At 32.2% G+C, this 21,412-nt stretch overlaps 4 protein-coding genes across 5 annotated transcripts; 2 read left to right on the top strand and 2 right to left on the bottom strand.

Moving 5' to 3' along the window:
• Positions 1–3,523: 3,523 nt before the first annotated feature.
• Positions 3,524–5,112, top strand: LOC130810172 (nuclear speckle RNA-binding protein B). Its single transcript, XM_057676132.1, has one exon. It carries the CDS (start codon positions 3,693–3,695, stop codon positions 4,416–4,418), a length of 726 nt encoding a protein of 241 aa, XP_057532115.1. The 5' UTR covers positions 3,524–3,692; the 3' UTR covers positions 4,419–5,112.
• A 4,640-nt stretch (positions 5,113–9,752) lies between these two features.
• On the bottom strand, positions 9,753–11,335 carry LOC130810171 (protein MITOFERRINLIKE 1, chloroplastic-like). The gene has a single exon (XM_057676130.1). It carries the CDS (start codon positions 11,245–11,247, stop codon positions 10,027–10,029), a length of 1,221 nt encoding a protein of 406 aa, XP_057532113.1. The 5' UTR covers positions 11,248–11,335; the 3' UTR covers positions 9,753–10,026.
• Positions 11,336–13,238: 1,903 nt separating this feature from the next.
• Positions 13,239–18,408, top strand: LOC130810170 (glycine-rich RNA-binding protein RZ1A). Of its 2 annotated transcripts, XR_009040997.1 has the most exons (5): positions 13,239–13,392; positions 14,351–14,490; positions 15,208–15,759; positions 15,865–16,387; positions 16,468–18,408. XR_009040997.1 is itself a non-coding variant. In XM_057676129.1 (4 exons), exons 2-3 carry the CDS (start codon positions 14,380–14,382, stop codon positions 15,748–15,750), a joined length of 654 nt encoding a protein of 217 aa, XP_057532112.1. In that variant the 5' UTR covers positions 13,239–13,392; positions 14,351–14,379; the 3' UTR covers positions 15,751–15,759; positions 15,865–18,408. The 2 variants fall into 2 exon arrangements, 1 of the variants encoding a protein (XP_057532112.1); XM_057676129.1 differs by having other exon boundaries at positions 15,865–18,408.
• Positions 18,409–19,371: 963 nt separating this feature from the next.
• On the bottom strand, positions 19,372–20,799 carry LOC130810168 (U-box domain-containing protein 28-like). Its single transcript, XM_057676128.1, has one exon. The coding sequence runs from the start codon at positions 20,730–20,732 to the stop codon at positions 19,557–19,559; it is 1,176 nt and encodes a 391-aa protein (XP_057532111.1). The 5' UTR covers positions 20,733–20,799; the 3' UTR covers positions 19,372–19,556.
• Between the last annotated feature and the right edge of the window lie 613 nt (positions 20,800–21,412).

Here is a 21,412-nt window from a genome sequence, read left to right as displayed (position 1 = left end):
TAACTGTTTCATATATTGACATGATCTATGCAATTGTAAATAATGTAATTTAAAAGCTTATGTCTATTTTTCATCACTTACTTGATTAATCATGGTCATTTGCGCAATTTATGATGTGTCATATCTAATATATTTAATTTGTTTTTCTTAGTCTATATCACTATAATACTAAAAAAAATCAAGAATAATGACGTAAGAAGGATGTCTAAAAAAATCAATAATATATAATACGTAAGAAGGATGTAAAAAAATAAAATTTAAAAAATGACGTAAGCAGGATGTCACATGCATGGGAGATGAAAATAAAAGAAGAGGCAATAAATTAATTGATTTTAAAGTTATAACAATATAATAGGAGAATCAAAATAAAGTTATAATTATGGAAAGAGAAAATGAATATTTGGACTTGCGTGAAAGCTTGCTTGCATAATAAAATGGTGTAAAATTAAATTTATTTATCTTAAGTCACAAAATATTTACTTTTCAAATGTTGGCTAGGATGATCAGCTGAAAATATTAACTAATAAATTAATTATTTAAGCTAATTATTTAGGTCTTTGTTATCAGAATATTTGATAAAAATTAATTATTAATTGTCTGTCGTTTATTGAAAATTAAAAGTCAATAAATTCTGGTTATAATTTAAAAGTCAGATTTACAAATGTCTTATACTCATTTACTCAATTATTTTAATCTGTTTGATCAAACAAAAAATCAAAAGCAAAAAATCGTAAAGGAAATTAATCTATCTATCATCATCATTATCAACCAAATGTATCTTTCCGCCTATAGGTGTTCATTGTGGTCATTGGGTTGATTTCGGGTTGGTTCAAAACGACTCTTGTATCCACATTAATTTTTACATTATTTAAAATTCATTTTGAAGTCTGATTAAGTCGGGTTCAATTATAAGGTAGGGTAATATCAGGTTATTGAGTCTGTTTTGAGCACCTCTGATCTCGCCCATAGAAACTATGGTAAGGATCTGGGGGATAGAAAGACAACAATTTGTACCCATAAAGAAATATGCGGTCAAAAAACCCCTCGACTCAAAAAAAATCCTAAGAAAAGAGATTCTACAACAAAAAAAATTAAATGAAGCTGATTTCGCAAACCCACGTCTATAAAATTAACTTATGGACACCCAAAAAACACATCAAGGAGTCGTGGATGAATGTTCTAATTATAAAGAATTTGGTTCATACTACATGTGAACACGATTTAACTGTCGTACGTTGAATATTTTAAACTTCACTTTATCATCCTCCATACCAAATGCAACAATTTAACTAAAAGTTATCCAATTTGATATAACAGATGACATTTGGGCAACTTCTTGGTTTTTGGCTTAAAAAGTTAGACGAGTTCAAGCATCAATAACACCACGAAAGCAGCCATTTTTTACTGATCATTACATAATTAATATCATAATCATCACTAATTGCAATTAATAATTATAACGCCATATTTCATTTGCTAATATTTAACAAGATTCCAAGTATATAACCTTATTTTTGTGATAAGCATAAACTAGAGTAATTTTAATCAACAGAAGGATGCCAATATCCCTTTTTTCATATTTATAGTCATTTAAAAGTTTCATATAATATTATCGTTATCATCCTATTCAGTATATCTCACTCATAAAAAATTAAAAACAGAGTCTGGGAATAAAAAGACGGCGACAACTCATACCCATAAAAAAAATGCGACTAAACGACTTTTCCGACTCAAGAAAAATAAGAGACGTGATTATGTACATACGTTTGTCGCAACGTCTTTACTTTTCTAATCATTTATTTTCATCCACTATCTAATTTGATATACTTATTATCAGGGGCTTACAATCAAATCACCTTTTCTTATACCTACAATATATTTTTACTCGAGACTCACCTTATGATTTGTCCCTTTTTGACCGTGCGCATCTCTCTTTACTTTCTTTTTGGGGAACAAGTATAATTTGTCTATATCTTTCAGGAAAAAGAAAATACCCCACCCAAATCCTACTTTGTGCGAAATACTGAAAGTGTCCTTTACCTTTACCTTTTTTACTCATCTTATATACGCCTCATCTTCATCCATACTTGTTTTTTTTTTTTTTTTTTTTTTAGGTAATCATCCATACTTGTCTTGTACCACTTTCAATTAAATTTAGATGAATTTTGTCATAATATTCTTTAATTAATTAATAATACTAATCATAGAGTATTATATTTTGATATGAAGCGGGTAAGTTTTATTCTCAGCACCTATTACCCACTACTTGTGGAGAAAAAAAATCATATCAATACCCACATATTATACACCAAACTTATCCCCAATGAACTGCAAAAAAAGTGATTAATATTATTTACTCATTAGTGAATTCTAATTATAAAAAATGTTTTTATACACTCTTGATAACAAATGTTCCCTCCACTTCAATAGCACTGTGTTAGTTACTTTTTGGGTACTATTTTTAATTTTTTATATATATTTAATTCTTAATAAATAAGTTCAATATAGTCAACCGACTTTTTTTTATTGGTTTCAATATATATTTATTAACATCAACTTTTTTATAATTTGTCATTAAACATGATTTAAAATATTGAAAATTTACTTAGTGCATTAATACATGTGTAAAAGTCAAATTAAATGAGACAACTGCTATGGGTATCATTACCGCTTCATTTATGTACAAAAAATACGTAGAATTAATAAAATTGATAGATTAATTACATAACTTATTATGGAGTTTTATCTTTATTAACCATTAGCAAATAAGTCATTGGTTGAGTTGTTAATTTCAATGATATTATATCAAGAAATTATGTCAGTCAAAAGTTTAACACGATAGTTGAGAGAAAGTCTTGTAAAGATTTGGTTTACAATATTTTAGTTGCACCAACCTTAAAATAATACAAAAATTATATATGTTTTTCCACTTAACAAATACAATCAAAGGAAATATTTGATATTTTTAGATTGGTCCACTCTAAAGTAGTTTGAACTAAATATATAAAAACTTCTATGATACTCCCTCCGTTCCTTAACAAAATTTTCTATTTGTCATTTTAGGATGCTTTATTTGTTATTCCTGCAAAGAATCTATTTATATTACAAATATTAAACAAAAATAAACTTATTCATCCTCATTTTTATATTTTAACAATGTTTTTGGTCCCTACTTATTTATGGTCCCCACTAACTTTATAAAAATATTTTTTTATTAGTAATAATCTCTATATTTTTTTCCTTTAAACTTCTTTTAATATTTTTTTATTGTTTTCATTTTTCTTCTATCAAATTTATAATTCAATAAAATAATATATTTATCATCTAGAAGATTTTGTTTTTCTAATTACACTATCAAAACCATTTTATGATAATTCATGATTATATTTAAATAAAATACAATTTTAATTACAAGTAGACGATAACACAATAAATAAGAAAAACTCTTCCAAAGAAAACCTAATGATACCCAACTTGCTTATCCTCACTCTCTCAAGAAAGAACAAGACAAACACCTTCAACCACTTCAATTTTATGTTACTACCTAATGTCCCTATTTGACCAAGTTTATTAAAAAAGTCTATTTTTCCAAATATATAATCTCTATATATTTCTAACCTCCTTTATTTTATGTCCCATAATCTTTTCCATACCATTAATCATCTTCTTCTTTCTTTTTCATCTTTTCTTCCATGGATAATAATCAAGATTATACGGGTAATACCCGACCCACCCGAAAGGAACTCCTAGGCCCAAGACCATCTCCATTAAAAGTAAGAAAAGATTCACATAAGATAAGAAAACCTCCTATGGCGCCGTCGGCGGCGGCTCAGCCACAAGCTCCACCTCAGCCGCCACGTCAGCCGGTTATTATATATACCGTATCTCCTAAGGTAATTCATACACACCCTAGTGAGTTCTTGAATCTTGTACAACGTTTAACGGGTGCAGATCATGCCACGTCATCATCATCATCGGTTTCTTCACAATATCATCATAATACGGCTCATCACGTAAGTGGGGCCATATCGCCGGCGGCTAGACTAGCGAGTATTGAAATGACGAAAATGCACTCCGATGGGAAGAGGTTTGTAGGCCCTAGTGAGGGTATGCAAAGAGAAATAAATATTGGTGGCAATACGGGTGGTGGTGGAATCACAGGGGTAGAAAGAATCGCGGTTTTATCCCCGGGACCAGGTTCGCTACCCCAAATATCACCAAACTTGTTCTCCCCGTTGTTTCAAGATCCTAGTTCTAACATAAACCTACAACATGACTTGAATGTTGTACAACATGGGAATCGAAATTTTACCGAGGGAAATTACTTATCTAGTCCGTTTTCGACAAATTTTGTTTCTCCTGGTACCATGATCTCCCCTTCTTCTCTTGAATTTTTACATCGAATTTTAGATAATTGAATAATTCAATAAAAATTAATATAATTTTTAAATATGTATTATTTGTTTCATTTTGAATTTTTTTGTATTTATTTATATTTAATTTTTACTAAATATATAGTCAATTGGATAACAATCATTTGGTAAAAGAATTACTACAATGAATCAATATCCCATAAGCCAAAGACGAAAAATAATTTTCTCTTTTCACTTGTTGATCGATATATGAAAGTGTAGTTTTTGTTTTTATCAATTTGATGAATATAATAAAAGTCACAAGAACTATGATATGTTCTTGGATAGAACCCTAGACTAAATTTTTTTTCAATTCATAAATGTATTGTAACAATTTTGTATATTACCCATTTATAAGTATTATTGTTTTGTACATAATTATTCAAACAAAAATTATTTTAAGGGGTTAACATTTATCTTATATATCTTGATTGTTTGATAGTAGAGAATTATGTTTTGTCTCAAATAAAATGCAAATATTAAATTAGATTTTAAATTCGATTCTCATATAATGATCTCCACTCCCGCATATATCCTGTAATAAAAAGTTTATTTGATTGTCTTTTCACCATCTCTGGCTCATTTCTGAATTAGTGTTGTATTGATTTATTTATGTCAACATTGATATCAGGTCTAAATTCAACTTGTGGGGTTGAGTACAATCAGTATAAATAAATGCAGTTAGTTACAAGAAATTAGTAATCTGGATATCTCTCATTGATATTTTTTTCTTTCGTTTATACATATATATATATATATATATATATATATATATATATATATATATATATATATATATATCCTATATATTATTATTAGGTAGATGAAATTAGTGTTGTTTTTTTTATTTACAATTGTTTAAATGTGACAGTATCACAGTGAGATTATTTTTATTGGATTGACATAATCTTCACTTACAATATAAAGTGATCACTCATAAATTATAATCTTAAAATGATCAATTATAACCTTAAAGTGATCACTCACAATTTTATAGTGATTGTTTACGGCTTTAAAGTGGTTATTTATAGTCTTAAAAATTAAAATGATTGCTTATAATTTTAAAGTAATCAATTAGAGAAATTAGCTGATTGCATAAATTATTTTTGACGTAGTTATAGAGCTGTTTTATAAAATACGAGAACTTAAATGCAAATGTAATAAATGAACTCTTTAAAAATCATTTTCTTGGTAAGAGTTTGATTATTCATTAGTTATAGGAATAATTAACTTTCAATTTCCTCTTATCTGTCGAGGATTCTTTCAACTTTACTAGCATCGATCCATATTTATAAATCAAAAATATTGAACACTCAATAACTAGTTATAAAAATAAAATTAGAATATTAGTATTAGGATTAATAAGAAGTAAAATGGTTGCGCATGAAAATACATAGAATTGTTAAAGGTATTTAATAATTTACATTTGGAAATACTAAAAAATCTATTATAGTGTCCTAAATAATATTCACACATAATATATTTTAATGCGAAATCACTCCAAAACCTCTCATACCCTAGTATTGTAAGATACAGTAATATGGTTAGTTAGATATGTTGCTTCAACTAGGGTTTAGTTTGTGTATGTCGGTCACAAACATATTGAAGTCAACTCCATAGCAAGCAATGTTCCTAACATATCTATAATTTTCAATTTTAATTTTTTTTATTATTATGAAATAAATTGAGTGAAAAAGAAAATTAGATGAGAATTAATTCTAAAATGAAAAAATAATATATAATCTAATTGCAATAAGAATTGATTCTGTATGTTATTTTTTACTAATAAATTAAAGGTCACATATAGAAGTCACAATTGTACTTTGGATGGTTATTGTTTGTACAAAACTTTCCAATGGCTATTTCTAATAAAGATTATCATAAGGATGAATGATAAGGTTTTAGACCTCAACTATTGTTAACTTACCGCTTTTTTATATTGAGGCTGCAGAATCTTTTATATAGGTAATTAGCGAAATTGGGTAAGGAGGGAATGAGAAATTATTCTTCCCGTATAAGATGAGAATCGAATTCTATTATAAAGGAGTAAAAGAAAATCTTCAACAACTAGGCCAGTCATTCATTCTCTTGAAAATTCCGTTTATCTTTAATTGATTGCATATAGTGCATAGGAATACTAGTTTAAGGTAATACTCCCTCTCTCTCATAATATTTGCTGCAAATACATATTATAGAAATATCAAAAAACGAGAAAAAAATGACTTCTTGAAAAAGTAGAAAGATGTATGAATGAGATAAAAAATATTATAAATTAAATATGCATATATAAAGAAGGTAAATCATAGTCTAAGATAAATATGTAACAAATTTTATAAGAATGATAAAATAACAAAAAAAATAGCAAAACTTGTGCAATGGGGAATATGGATCGTGGATGTTGACAAAATCATAGATTGGGATGAGATGGCGTTATGTTGCTGATTCAAAAAGATAAAATTTAAAAGTTTTCTCCTTGGTGGCTGCCTTTGTCTTTGTTCAATCAATTATCTTTCTTAGTTTCCAAAAGTCCCACATATATAAATTTATAATAAGAGTACCCATCATTATTTACTTGTTATTACTCAAGAAAAAACAAAAAATGAATAAAAAAAATCACTTACTAAATAATTGTTTTATCCAAAATCTTTCTTGTGGGATATTAATATATTATTATTAGTTTAAGAGAAAGTTTCCATGGGAGTGGTTGAGAAATTACACCTTGCTTACTCTTATTAGCAACTTTTATCATGTAAGATACGGATGAAATTTCCCAACCAAAATGCTTCTATCAAGACTTAACTTTATATTACTACATAGCAATTAGGGACTAGCTAGTGTAGCAATTAGGGTTAAGTTTAATAGTTAAATATATGTTTATCTAAAATTGTATCTAAGTAAATCACATTTTTAGAGAGTATAATATACGTAGGCCGATGTAGGTATCTTTTTTATATTCATATCCACTTATTATTTTCAAACCTACCATGTACTCATATATAATAAATAATGGGAGATTTTGGTATATCCTATCTAACCACGTTTATGGTCATGGTCATAATTATTATCCTAATGACCCGCGCAAAAACAAAGTTCGAAGGGGAAAATGTAGTGTACAAATCATCCTTGTGCCCCCTCGATGGAGAAGACAAGAGAAATGCGCGCAATCAATTTTTAATTTTCAGTTTAGGTACACATTTTGGTCATATATATACTTTCCATTGTTTTTCCAGTAGTTATACTTTTTTTTATACAACAATTCTTTCAACTAAATGTAGGTACTACAAAACAAATAATAGTATTATAAATTAGTACATAGAAGTATACTGTTAATATGAGTATGCAACAAGCGCCACCCGGTAAGATGAGTGTTATAGGTCGAGAATATCCTCATAAACCTCATATTTACACACAATATCTAGTAAATCCATACATTATTGATCATGAATTATTAATTGCTTGTTGAGCCTAACCTGATAGAATGGCATTTGCTTTGGAAACCAAAAATTTTGCTCGGGCGAGCCACAAATACAAAAAATGTATTGGCCAATGGGACGAGCACGCACTATCATGTTCAAACGAGCAAGGCCTTCTAAAAACATCAGACCATTATATGTTTAAATGCTCGGACGTCACTTTATACACTCAGACGAGCTCTTGGCTATTGAGGTATTACAGCAAGTCTTATATGAGACCGTCTCACCGTGAGACGGGCCCATATAAGGAACCCAAAAAATTAAATTGCTGTAATTTTAGAGAAAATATTAATGAAACTGAAAAGGTAACCAATTCTTTTGGTTTTTGGGCCAGCCTATTTTAAGTCGTCTCACAATGAGACAGTCTTAATAAAGAACTTGTGTTTGCCAAAATGATTTTCTTACCCTATTGTTCTTCATCTTTGAATTGTTTTTCTTATCCATTTACTTTAAAGATACTCTTGTGAAAGACTATCATTTGATGAAACGAGCTTAAATGAGCAATTTATATTCTCATAATATGTATTAGATAGATAATTTAACTTATATATAATGCACATTATAAAACTATCTTATACGACAATTTGTATTTACTTTATAATTGCTCAAACATTGATAGTAGATGTAACCATGTAAACATTGATTGCTAGCTAGCGTAGTTGCGTACATACAATCCCAAAGCCTAACAAATCCAAATTTTGATAAGGAAGGCATATAGTCCAAGTCGGGTCCAAATAAAAACATGTTGTGCACATTGTACCTAATTAGATTATATAATTGAAGTCATAACAATTCTTATTTGAGAGTTTATATGACAATTAGCATTTTTTTCATAAATTTTACCGTAATGGGCTGGGCTTTCTGTGAGGCATCTCTAAAAAAATGGTCTCTCAAAATGCTAAGTCATGTTCAAATATCTCTAGTTCACGAGAATTGATAAGAAAATGCATGGATTAACAAGGTGAATGCGACATCAATGCAATCACATAAGAGTCTAAGAAGGAATTCGGGGATGCAAAGTAGCTAATGATGTTAGAGTCTGCACAACAGACTTGGAATTAGGATAGTATAGACTCAGCTTCAAAAATTAAACTATTAGTTTACTATTATGTAAAAATCAATATGTATTATAAATTCGATTTTAAACCAATTCAAAACACCTAACCTAAAATCGACTCGGTGATCCGAATTAACACTTCAATTACAAAGATTGGTTAGACTCCAATTGAATACATGCATTAAAAAAGTTTAGTTTCTGTTCGAAGGTTTCAAGTATAACAATACTACATGTTGAACCTCAGTATTCCCCACTCACATTCTGGCCTTCGCTTCTAATCATTCCATAGAGCAAAGTGATCGAGTAAATTTTGAAACATCAGTAAGCAAAAGCAAAAGCAAACCGGACCATACGCGGCCCTAAATTTATGCGATAAGTACTTGATCAAACTATAGCTTTAGAAGTATCATCTTTCGTGAAAAAAAAAAAAAAAAAATTTCTAAAGCAAACCGGACCATATGCAGCCATATATTCATATGATTCCATTGAAATTAAAACATTTTATGAAAATTAAAACTAAAATTCATTTTCATTACCCCATTTATACCAATAACCAAATATATTATGCTACAAAGGCCCATACTTTACCAAGTCATACCCAAATTACAGCTGACAAAATAGTATCAAGAAACAACTCAACACTTAAGCTGATGGTTGAGGCAACTAAGATATGTTATATACTATTAGAAGTGCGGATGCGCATAAGCACCGAATATTCCGCTTTAAATAAAAGGTGGTTGAAATTCAAACCCGTAACCTCTTGTCACATTGTCATCTTATATCAACTCAACAAAAAATTTAAACCGATAATTAAGACACTAATATATATTATAAAACTAATTCCAAATTTATCAATCATTCTCTTTTTCAAAACTTGAATGTTTACAACTCACCTTAAAGCACCTAATCAACATAGAAAAACCAAGAAATAACTTTTTAAGCACAAAAATTGACAGTCGAACATAATTGACCCAAAATTAGCCAAAACCGATCACAATTTGTTGGTGTCGTTTCACAACCCGAGAAGATTCACGAATTATGTGACAGTGGTTTAGAGCATTACCATTGACAAAAATCCCCTCCATCAAAGAGGAGCAGAAGCCACCATCTCCTTAGACTGTTCTTTATGCTTAACATACTGCTCCATAATAGCAAGCCTAGCAGTCTCAAAAGCAAAGTACCCAATAGCAGAGAAACCAGCACTATGAACAACTCTAGGACCCATTCCTCTACTAAACCCAATCCATCCTTCATCCATCATAATCTGTTTAACAATGGTACTAACTCCACTCAATGTAGCAGCAGCAACCTTATTAACACCATCACCAGGAACTTGGGTCATCAATCTAGTCTTAATCACATCCAATGGAGTTGTCAATGAAGCTGAAATCACCCCAGCTAATGCACCACAACAAACACTCTCCAATGGTGCCATCTTCTCCTTGTTTGAGTGGCTTAAAACCGCGGCTTTAAGCCACTCGAACGACGAGAAACTCAAAACCCCAGATGGCAAATTCCTCAACAATGTAGCAGAGTAACCAGCATACAGCCCTAAAACACCATCTTTCTCCAGAATTTTAACTAAAACCTCCCAAGATCTTCCTTGTGCACCAGCTTGCATTCTTTGAGTAATTAGTTCTTTAGGTACCATTATTGCAGATGATACAATATTACCCATTAATCCTGCTGTAGGTGGGATTAACAAAGTTGGGTAATTATCGAAATTTGATAAAATTGATTTCCCGAATTCACAAGTTGCAAAATAAACAGCAGATGAGAAAGTTGACCCTACCAATGCAGCTGAAACGCCGCTGTAAAACCCTAAAACCCCTTTTGATTGAAAGGTTTTAACAATGGCGTCTAGTGTACTGGAATAAATTTGGCTTGCCCCTTTTGTTTGAAGCTTTGTTTTTACTGTTTCGAGTGGGTAAAGACAAACATATGTAAAAGCACCGGCAGATCCTCCTGCACAAGCGCCGATAAAAGCTCGCTCAAGAACCGAAAGATTGCTATAGGTGGATTTTAATGAAGATTTAGATGTGGGTATTTCTGTTGTTGTTGCTGTTAGGGTATTTGAAGGTTTGAATTCCACAGAACTGGAGGTTGAGAGGAAATTGGAGAGGGAGACATTAATGGTGGATTTTGGGGATTTTGGGGATTTATGGGAGATTAAGATTTTGTTTAGATTTGAAAATATGGTGTTAAAATTGTTATCAATTGTAGAATGGGATGAATTGTTGAGGTGTAATGGAGGTGGGAGAAGAAACATTGATGAAGATGATTTTTGAGCTTTCATGGTGATCATTTTGGGAGTGATTGTTGATGGTATAGGTTTTGGCTTTAGAGATTGTGATTTGTGAGTTTTGAGAATTTTATAGGACGTGTTTGGATGTGAGTCACAAGTTCAATAACCTTTTTCATTGTGATGATGCTTATGAGTCATGATTCATGCCTCTTCGATTTGGATGAGAATTTTTGTCAAATTATTTGGGTGTTTAGTAAGTGGTGATAAAAATTATGAGATTAAACGATAAGGGTATGTTAATTTAAGTGTTATTTTTGTTTAATATTTTCTATGTCTCTTTGTGTTTGCAACTTATAATTTAAATATGTAAAAGCTTTTTAATTCTAGGGTGCAAATTCAAAGGAACAAAGAGAGTATAAGTTGAGCCAAGCACAGTAAGGCATGAAAAATAATGCTTTTCAGTTATACTTAGATGAAGTGGGCTAATCGAACGAGCAAGAATAGATAGCAAGTCATATTGCTCTGGGAGTAGGTTGCTTTGACATGAATAGGGGTGCTCAAATGAGCAACAAGTGAAATAGATGCCTATAGGCTCATAAGCTGTAAAGATGTCCTTGCAACTATGGTGGATAAAGTTTGAGATTACTTGAGCGATGTGATGATATTTAAATAAGTTGTGGATGATCCTTCTAAGGAAGCTAGAGGGGTGGTGCTAAAACGAGCCAAAGTGGTATCGATTAAACATATGTCACTAGTTCATGAATTTTACGAAATCATACGTATTTGAATTTTTGAGAAACTCGATGAATGATTTCTTTAGTGCTTAGTGCCCTTTAAAAATAGTGTTGAAGGTTGAATTAAAGTGTTAGGGAGCTTGTGGAACATTGTCATTGAGGAAGAGAAACTTGTTAAAAAATTCTCTATATGTTGTTGATGGACGAGTAGCTAATGCTATGAGCTTGTTGAAGTTATTATTTAATGCACAAACATTTGAGATGGAGTGCAAAATATATAAGAGAGATATGAAAGATCTAAGAATGTTTGCATTCCATATATGTGAGCATACATCATAATAGGTGCTTAACGTTTAGTGGAAACTACTTAGTAATATTAGAAAACTACTTATTAGTAATATTTGGATCCATATTTCAATTTAAGACGATTAAAAAGCTATTTCATTTAGAATTTTAATTAATTTTTGACTTTTCTCCTATTTTATCTCAAAGTAGCAAACCAACAAGTAACTTTACATACATCCCTTAATAACTAATTAAAAAATTAATATTATCCACTAATCAAACAAGCTGACTCTTTAAAAAAAAAATATTAGATCACCCAAAATCCAGAAATTTTCAAATGAGACGATCTCATGGAAAAATCATATTTATTGGCTGACCCAATGTACATTTATAGTCTTGAAGTGATCACTTATTATCTTAAGATGATCACTTACAATCTTAAAGTGACCAATTATAACCTTAAAGTGATTACTTTTATAGTCTTAAAATGACTACTTACAATGTTAAAGTGATTAAGTATAATCTTAAAGTGATCACTAATAGTTTTAAAATGATTTTTTTTATAGTCTTAAGTGTAATCACTTATAACGTTAAAGTTATCACTTACACTATTTAAGTTTTCAATTAGAGAAACAAGATAATTGTATGAGGCTTTTTGATGGTCATGTGACTTGCTTGAAAAATCAACCAATAAGGCAATAACAAATAATCAACATTCATCCAACATCAATCAATTATTAATTGCCAAACACCCAAAATGATCTAACTTGAACCGGATTCATCCATCCAATCCCCACCTCTTTGTACATTGAATGTGATTACTTGAGGAGCTACTTTTGTGAGAGGTGAGATGACTTTAAACAAAGAGCTCAATGCTAATACTTGTGTTAATTGTATTATTAAACTCATATACAAAGACCATCTCACGGATCAGTAGATCACGATGAAACTGTCTCACGCGACAATTTGTATTAATTTAGTACTTGAATTAGCCCTCTAAAAAAAGGTGCTTGAATTAGCCCGGTTTTATGTTCGGGCCAATACAAAGCGGCCTTGGATTGACAAGTCGTTTGACGGACAAATTTGTGGATATATTTATATGCGTTTCTTCAGAGCATTATCCTCCTCGTTCAATTTTTCTGTTGTGTGCTTCCGCCAAATTAGGGTTTCTCGCGAAGTCTGCTAGGTTTGTTCCTCTTCTCCTTTTTCCGTCCGTGTCGCGAATTATATAATATATATGCTTCTGTCTATACACTACTACATTCGCATCTCATTATCGTTTGTTAATTGAGTACAATTTCTTGTGTCATGCCATAATTTCATTGTTGTAAAGTCAGATCTGAATTAGGGTTGCTCCTTTTTTAATTGTTTGGTTGATTGATTATAATTTTTCCAATTAGGTGAAGTATCTTTTTTAGTTGTCCTGGGATAATAAATTTTAGCTTTTATATTCGATTCCACGTCTTTTAATCTCCAGAGAATATTTGGATTTTAGTAATTTGATCTCAATATGTAAACCTGCGAATAAATCCCGTCTATGTGATTTGATATATTTATCCTTATTTACATTGTGTGATTGTGAAAGGCTGTTATAGTTTTTTTTTTATTTTTTTATTTTTTTTGCTGATTTGATGGGTAATTGTGGTAGCATGATAGTTTGATTTAAAATTGTAGGGTTTTCGATCCTCTGAGATTCCATATGTTTTGATAACTCTTACATAAGGAGCAAACGAAAGAATTTACCATTTTTATTTTTCAACCGGGTACCTTGGAGTTGGGAATGGTATGTGGGAACTGGGAATCATACGAGATTAAAATTCTTTGACTGAGGCTTTTGTTATTATGAAAATTGGTTTGTAGTTGGTTTGTGTTTGATTTATTGTATCATTCAAGAAAACAAGCGTTTTGTGCAAGATACTGGATTGTGTTACTGGTTTGATTGCTAAAAAACGTTCACTGCTGTGGATTCTTTTTAATTGCTATGTACTATGTATTTTACTCGTTACAGCTTAATCTGGCTATTTTCTAAGTTTCATTGGAGGCTTTGTATGTACTATAATTTTGGCTTATAATTACATTTTAGATATTGTGACAAAGTTGCTATCTTTATAGGTTGTTCACTTACATTTGATGTTTTCTTGTAGAAATTTTGATTTCCAGACAGGTAAAAATCATGGGAGACGTTGATGAATTTCGCTGTTTTGTGGGAAGCCTTTCCTGGTCTACTACTGACAGAGGCCTGAAAGATGCATTTGAAAAGTTTGGTCGTCTGATTGAGGCGAAGGTGAACTATTTGGTTTTCTTGCATGGAGGCACTTGTCACATAAGACGCTTGATTAATGTTTTTGATCCTTGTTTTCGTTGTTTACGTGTTGTAGAAATTATTAAATTTCCTGGTTGGGGTGAGCCCTGGTTTCTTATGTTCTTTGTTATTTGCTTAGCTTATATTGATGTGGTTTGATAATAGGCAGCGACATTTTGAATTTAGAGTGATATTTAGTTCAGTACTTTCATAGTTTGATAACATGATCCTTTGTATGTGTAGTTCATTTTTTTGTTTTGTTGAAGTGTTGCTCAAGAACTATGAGAAAGGGTGTCCATCTCTGTCAAGTGTAGCCTTATTTTTGAACGCTAGATTTCGTGTGGTGTTGATTGCCTGCAATGTACTTTCTTCCCTTCTCAGTTATCACTATTTTGCTGTCAATTACTGAGACTATTGTGCTGTTAATTGTTGGTTGACTTTATAAAACTTAGTAAATTGAGAAATAGTCTATTATGCTACATGGGTAAGAAAGCTGAAATCCCTTACTGTGTGGTAGTGAAAGCTGTAGAAGTGGAAAAGGGAGTCAATGTACAAAATTTATTTTATTTGCATACTGTCACTAATTTAAGAGTATTGCTTACTTCATTTTTGTTCAAATCTCTTTCTATGTTTATGTTTGAAGATTTTTTCCCTGTTTGTCATTTTTTGTTCCTTACGCGTGTGATTTACAATAAACAGGTTGTTTTGGACAAGTACTCAGGAAGATCTCGTGGTTTTGGTTTTGTTTCTTTTGATGACAAGAGAGCTATGGAAGAAGCTATCGATGCTATGAACGGCATGGACTTAGATGGCCGTAACATCACTGTGGAAAGGGCCCAACCCACTCAAGGTGGTTCTAGGGACCGCGATGGAGACTATGACCGTGGTCGTGATCGCGGGCGTGATCGTGGTTATGGAGGGGGTTCAAGGGGGGGTGGCGGTGGCGGTGGCGGTGGTGGCGACTGTTTTAAATGTGGTAAACCAGGACATTTTGCTCGTGAATGCCCTTCCGATGATGGAGGTAGAGGTGGTGGTAGGTATAATGGAAGAGGGGATAGGAGAGGTGGTGATCATTATGGACCTGACCGTGGAGGAGACCGATATGCTGGAGGAGGTGGTGGTGGTGGTGGTGGACGTTACAGGGGTTCTGGTGGTAGCCGATCAGGGGGATACGGGGGTGATAGGTATGGTCGTGACCGATCAGGACCGTATGAGAGGCCAGGAGCCGGTGGTTATCGCTAAATTTGAATGGTATGAAGATGACTTTATGCTCATGGCTTGTGGTTTTAGTCTTGTCTTTTTTTTCTTTTGAAGTGATTTGACTCTCTGTCTTAACATTTGTCATTTTAATTTCAGCTTTGTCGAAGATGCTGTTCTACAAGATAATCTTCACAAAGAGGGGGGAAAGCTTTTTACCTAGTTGTAATCTAGTGGATGACATCTTATGTGGTTTCAGACTTGGAATGCGTAATTAGAATTGCAAAATTTTCTGTTTCTCATCGAGAAGGCATTTGTCCCTCTGTGGGAGAATTTCTATTTCAGGTGCTCAGTGATGTTATGATGCGATCTTATGCTTGTTTGATGGTGACATCTGATTTGGCTCTTTAGAAATATGAATCTTGTTTTCGCTGCCATACCTGGATTTACATCCACGTGCATTGCTCTTTCTTGGATGCAAACTGGTTTCGGTGTTTGTTAGAGGGAATTTGAATGGGTTGAGCGCCATGATCCTGAGTATATATCCGTTTTGATTGTTATGAGCTGTGTACGTGTTATTGGAAGGGTGCAAGGTGTTTTGTTCTTGTGGCATTGTCTCTTACTCTTTTCTAGTGTTCCTAATGCCCATTTAAAAACGAATTTCAGAAAAACATTGAGCTTGGTAATTTCCTATTATACTTCGCTGTTTGTTTATATTTCACTATCATATATGATATATTAATTGTTTTGTCCTTTTGGCAGGCTATATATTGGCCTTTTGTGGTACATGGTTGGGTTCCTTTGTTGATAGTATTGTTCTACTATGTGTCCATAATTTGTTACGAAAATTTTTATAGCGCGTTGGGATTTCATCAGTGAGATGAATTTGAGAGGCTCCCTCTATACAGTGCAGTAATTTTGCTACGTTACAGATGGAATGCAACATTGGTCTTTGCTAGGTTCATGATCTTAAAGGCATGTTCTTTTTACAGAGAGTGATGCTCGTTTGAGTCATTTCTTTACTTCCTATCATGCGAGCCTGTTTCTCAACAAGTTCCTGACAACTGGGTTAGCCTTTACGGGTGGTTTTTCCGTTTAGAGTTCTTTATTAGGCTGGCGGACTTAGTAAGAGAGAATCACATTGTCCCTTGGAATCAGTCTGCGTTGCTGTTTTGTCGAGTGGACTTGCCTTGTTCTCCTACTGAAAATGCAACTTGCTCTTTTTGTGGAGTTGGCTGCCTTGTTCAGTTCCTACTGAGAATGCAACATGCTCTTTATGTGGAATGGGGTATCTTGTTCGGTTTCTTCTCTGATTGTGACTTTAGTGTCAATGGTTTAATAGTTTGTCATCTTTCTGTTCTCATCTATAGACTGGAAACGGTGAGATGTTTGGTGACTTCCGAGTACTTCTGATCTGTTTTACAGGTGACATTTAAATGACTAACTGCATTTTTTTTTTTGGATGCTGTCCCCCACCTTTTTTCTCCGTTGTGTGGTTTTTAATTAGTTGGTTAGGGCGTTTGAAGAACATAGATTATGGTATAATAGGGTCTTATTGATAGTTAATTTCTTAGTTTAAGGCTAGGCCATGGAGTGCTTTAGCAAAACCTGACTTAGTACTACGATTGTAATGTCTGTTTTATGCATTGATTGTGCTGAATAGAGTATTAGAATGTTCCCCTAGGCCCTTAGTGCATGCTGTAGGGTACCACATTACTATATCTATAAGACTATAACTGTTGTCTGATATATGCAGAGCATAAACTTTGGCATTTGAACTCTTCTTTGTCTTTCAATTAGCAATGATATACTCCATTTTTCCTTTTTTTTACGACTGCTATCTGTTACTTTCCGACTGTGCATACTGGTTAGTAAAGTAGGAGCGTTGGAAATTCAAAATTTGATTTGTGGAAGTAGTTTAAGTTATGTTCGGCAGCTGTGGACTTTTACTGGGGTTTTGAATTTACATATTTCTTCTTGCCTCTATTTTCCTCTCCGCTTCCATATAGCACTTAATACTTTGCTGTGCAGTAAGGTGTTTTTTAGCTTACGAGGTCTCCAAATGCTTGTGTTTTACTGTTTAATAGAATCTTGTTTTGCTGCCTATTGAAAGTCCCATTTGTGTCAATTTTTGGCTATGTTCCAAAATAGGTGTTGAATTGCATCATTGCATGTATACTGTCTTCATTTTGCGATATTTTCATTCACAAGTTCTTTCGGTAGGGAGGAATAGAGCATTTTGATTCTTGTTAATTGCACCCGATGATCTATGATTGTGACGGTGGTAACTTGAAACTTGTGTGGGTAGCATTGACATGTTCCTGCTTCTGTTCCTGCTCGTGCCTTTTAGTCAGATGGTATATCGACAGAATAGTCGAGGAAATGAAGCTAGAGGAATTTGAACAAGGTTGGGTTTGTTGACTGATTTTGTTCGGTACGAGGACTAAACATGGTTGGGCGCTCGCTCGTATACAATTCTGCCAAATTGATAGTGTGGGCAGGGCCTTTTGTTTAAATTGGTAGCCTGATATGTAGTTATGTACATGTATCATTATGAAATAACTGTTGCGTTGTTGATCATTTGTGTGGAGAAGGGGTTGGAAATTCGTTAATTACTTGCTCATATTTTTTTCTTTCTCTTATTATTATTTTTGTTTTTCTTGATTAGTTCACGTTACTAAAGGTCTAAAGGTAATTTATTTACTTTCATGTAATTTTCAATGTTATCTTTAGGTTTTACTATTATTTACTACTTTGTTCTATTGAGATTGTAAAATTACACAACTCCAAGTGAGAATAAATTTTTGTGAGTTTTTAAAAGAAAATGTTGCAATTGCAATAGAACAAAGGGGTAAATTTTATTTAAGCCCCTCCCAATTTTGAGTTGATAGTTTGAATCAACGTGATAGTACTATGAGTAGAAATCAAGCTCGATATTGAGTTCTGATTGAGTTTATTTGAATATCTTGTGATCTGTCTCAATTCATCTACAATCCCATTAAAGGGTCTTAACTTGTTTGGTGGGTTTCTTAAAGTTACACAAAAGGTTAGAAATTTGGAAATATGCATGACCATCGTTAAAATGACACTCCAAGTAAAGTTAAAATTACTCATACGAACTTATTAAGATTTCACATAAATATGTTTTTTATGTAAATTTATAATTAAGATTGAAGAGAATTCATAGTTATAAACTTAAAGTCTATATCTATTTATAATTTTCCAAACTTGAATGAAAACAAATAACACAAATGGAATGCAAAACAAAAGACAGCAATACAAGATCTTAACATTTTAAAAAGGTATCTGATTAAGTTATGACCATTGTTGAAATTAAACAAAGTCTTTTGTGATAGTTTTTTATTAGTGCAACTGTCTTCGTGGTGGGAAGAAAAACGTGTGTAGCTGTTCCTCATACGTAGTTGTCTTCCATAAGGATCATGAAAATTGTGCTGGTGTTCCAAATGGCTACTTTCGTCTAAGATATCCAAGCAACTATTTATGTACCACATGTTTTCATATTAAATATATACATTAAAAAAAGATAAATAAATTATAATTAGATTAGAAAAGATGATATGAGAATTGAGAACCTTTAAAAATATGAATAAACGATGATTCGCAGCAGAAAATCTAGTAAAATCAAAGAATGATGAGAAATATGCATGTGAAGTATAATGTGTTGCATTGTTTTCATCAAATGTGCATCAATTTACAACTTTTCTAAAGGAAACAATGAATTGTAACAACACTATCCTATTCTATCCTATTTCCCTAAACTAAATTCAGTAAAATTTCCTTTTAGTTCCCCATCTGCATTGAAGTTTGTTTGTTCTTAATCATCATATAATTCAGTAAGGCATGATATGAGTAGTTTTTGTATCATATACACCCAAACAAGACTTATAATTCACCCTCAAAACTTTCACCAAATCACCACACATTTGCTTAACAATTGGTTTACAATTACTTTGAAGTAACAACAAAAACTTTCCTAACCCATTACTTCTTCCTAATATTTCCTTCACTTTTTCATCCCTAAAAAGATAGCATACACTCCAGAGCACCGTAACCCCGTGTTCCGTTGCCTTATCAGATACCTTCATTAACTTTCTTACAATCTCAACCACACATTTTTCTTCCTCACAAATCGACGCTCTCCCCTCTGCACATGTGGACATGATTTCAAGCATCTCTAATGATCGATCAATCACCATTGAATCTGATCTTCCTGCGTCGCAGAGGATCTCGGATACTTTTTTAACTATACCAAATTTTACGAGCTCTGTTTTCGTTGATTTTGAGCTTGCGATTGCAATTAATGCCGATAATCCAGCTTCAATTGAAGAATCCGGAACAGATGTAACTAAATTGTACAGCTCAAGTAACAAATTCGGTGTTTCGATTAACAAGGTTTTCGTTTCTTTATCGATTGCGATTTTCTGCACAATCTTCGCTGCGGCAATCTTTGATTCAATGCTTCCATTCCGCAATACAACGATGAATTTCGGAAAAAAATCAGAATTCATCAATTTTTGAATCTTCTCACCACCGAAAAGATTCAAAATCAAGAAAATCAACTCCAAATTCTCAATATCATCACATTTCACCATCAATTTCACAAACGAATCCAAAAAATCATCAGAAGTCGCTAAAACTCTACAATAATCCACAGATTTTCTCGCACGATCGAGAATGTTCTTAAGAGATGAACAAACTTCACGAGGCTTAGAATGCAACGAAGGAAGATGAACAAGGCGAGGAGAAGGAGGAGAAAAAGTATGAGAAAGAGACCAAAGATGAATTAAACGATGAAGAGTAAGATTAGGAACAAAAGAAGGAGAAGAAAGATATTGCATAGTTGCAGGACAAGTAGTATTACCACAATCTAGCCATGCTTGAATACTGGAACGATCGTATGTAATACCAGTAGAAAGAGAAACAGGAGATTTCATAACTTCAAGTGAAATAGGACATCGGAAATAGCTTGGAATACTTACACAAAGCTCATTCTGGTTTTTCGCCATTGTTATGGAGCTATAAGGAGATCGAAAGAGAGAGAAAGTAGGTAGTTGAGGAGTGAGAAAAGAGGAGGTGAGTGTATATATTGAGGGAGTCAAAAAGTCAAAGGTCAGAGATTAAGAAAGGATTGTTTAGTCAAAATGGGTAAGTTATAAGTTTGAATATGAGTAGGAGAGAGAATTAGTAGGTGGGCGTGTTGGATAAGATTACGGGATTAACCACACGTCCGTGTGCGTGGGTGAACCGGCGTGTGTTATTAATTATTATAGTATTACTTAAAGTTATAATTGTATATAAAATTGAGTCACTAATTCGAAATTGAGTACGATTCAATTTAATTAATAACTTGATATACTAATTAAATAAAAAGGGTAATTTTATGTATAGATAATTTTTTTTAATCTATGTAATGACCTTGACTTCTCAATTTTTCTACATGATAAAAAAAAAAAAGTTTATTTGTTAATTTTACGCTATTTTTACTCAATATAATGACATTTATTTAAAAAAACGTTGTAATAACCGTAATTGACCACAAATTTTGAAATTCAGTCGAAGTAAGTACTTAATTTAACCAAAAACTTAATATTTTGTCTATCACATGAAAAGGTTAGAAGCTTAAAGTCACTATGCGAATTTAAAAAAACATTTGTGGAAAAATAAAAAAGTTAGGGTCACCACATAA

The sequence above is a fragment of the Amaranthus tricolor genome, chromosome 4 (genome assembly GCF_026212465.1).
Source record: "Amaranthus tricolor cultivar Red isolate AtriRed21 chromosome 4, ASM2621246v1, whole genome shotgun sequence".
Lineage (NCBI taxonomy): Eukaryota > Viridiplantae > Streptophyta > Magnoliopsida > Caryophyllales > Amaranthaceae > Amaranthus > Amaranthus tricolor.
Note: the sequence above shows the minus strand (reverse complement) of the source record. Positions and strands in the feature narration are given on the sequence as shown.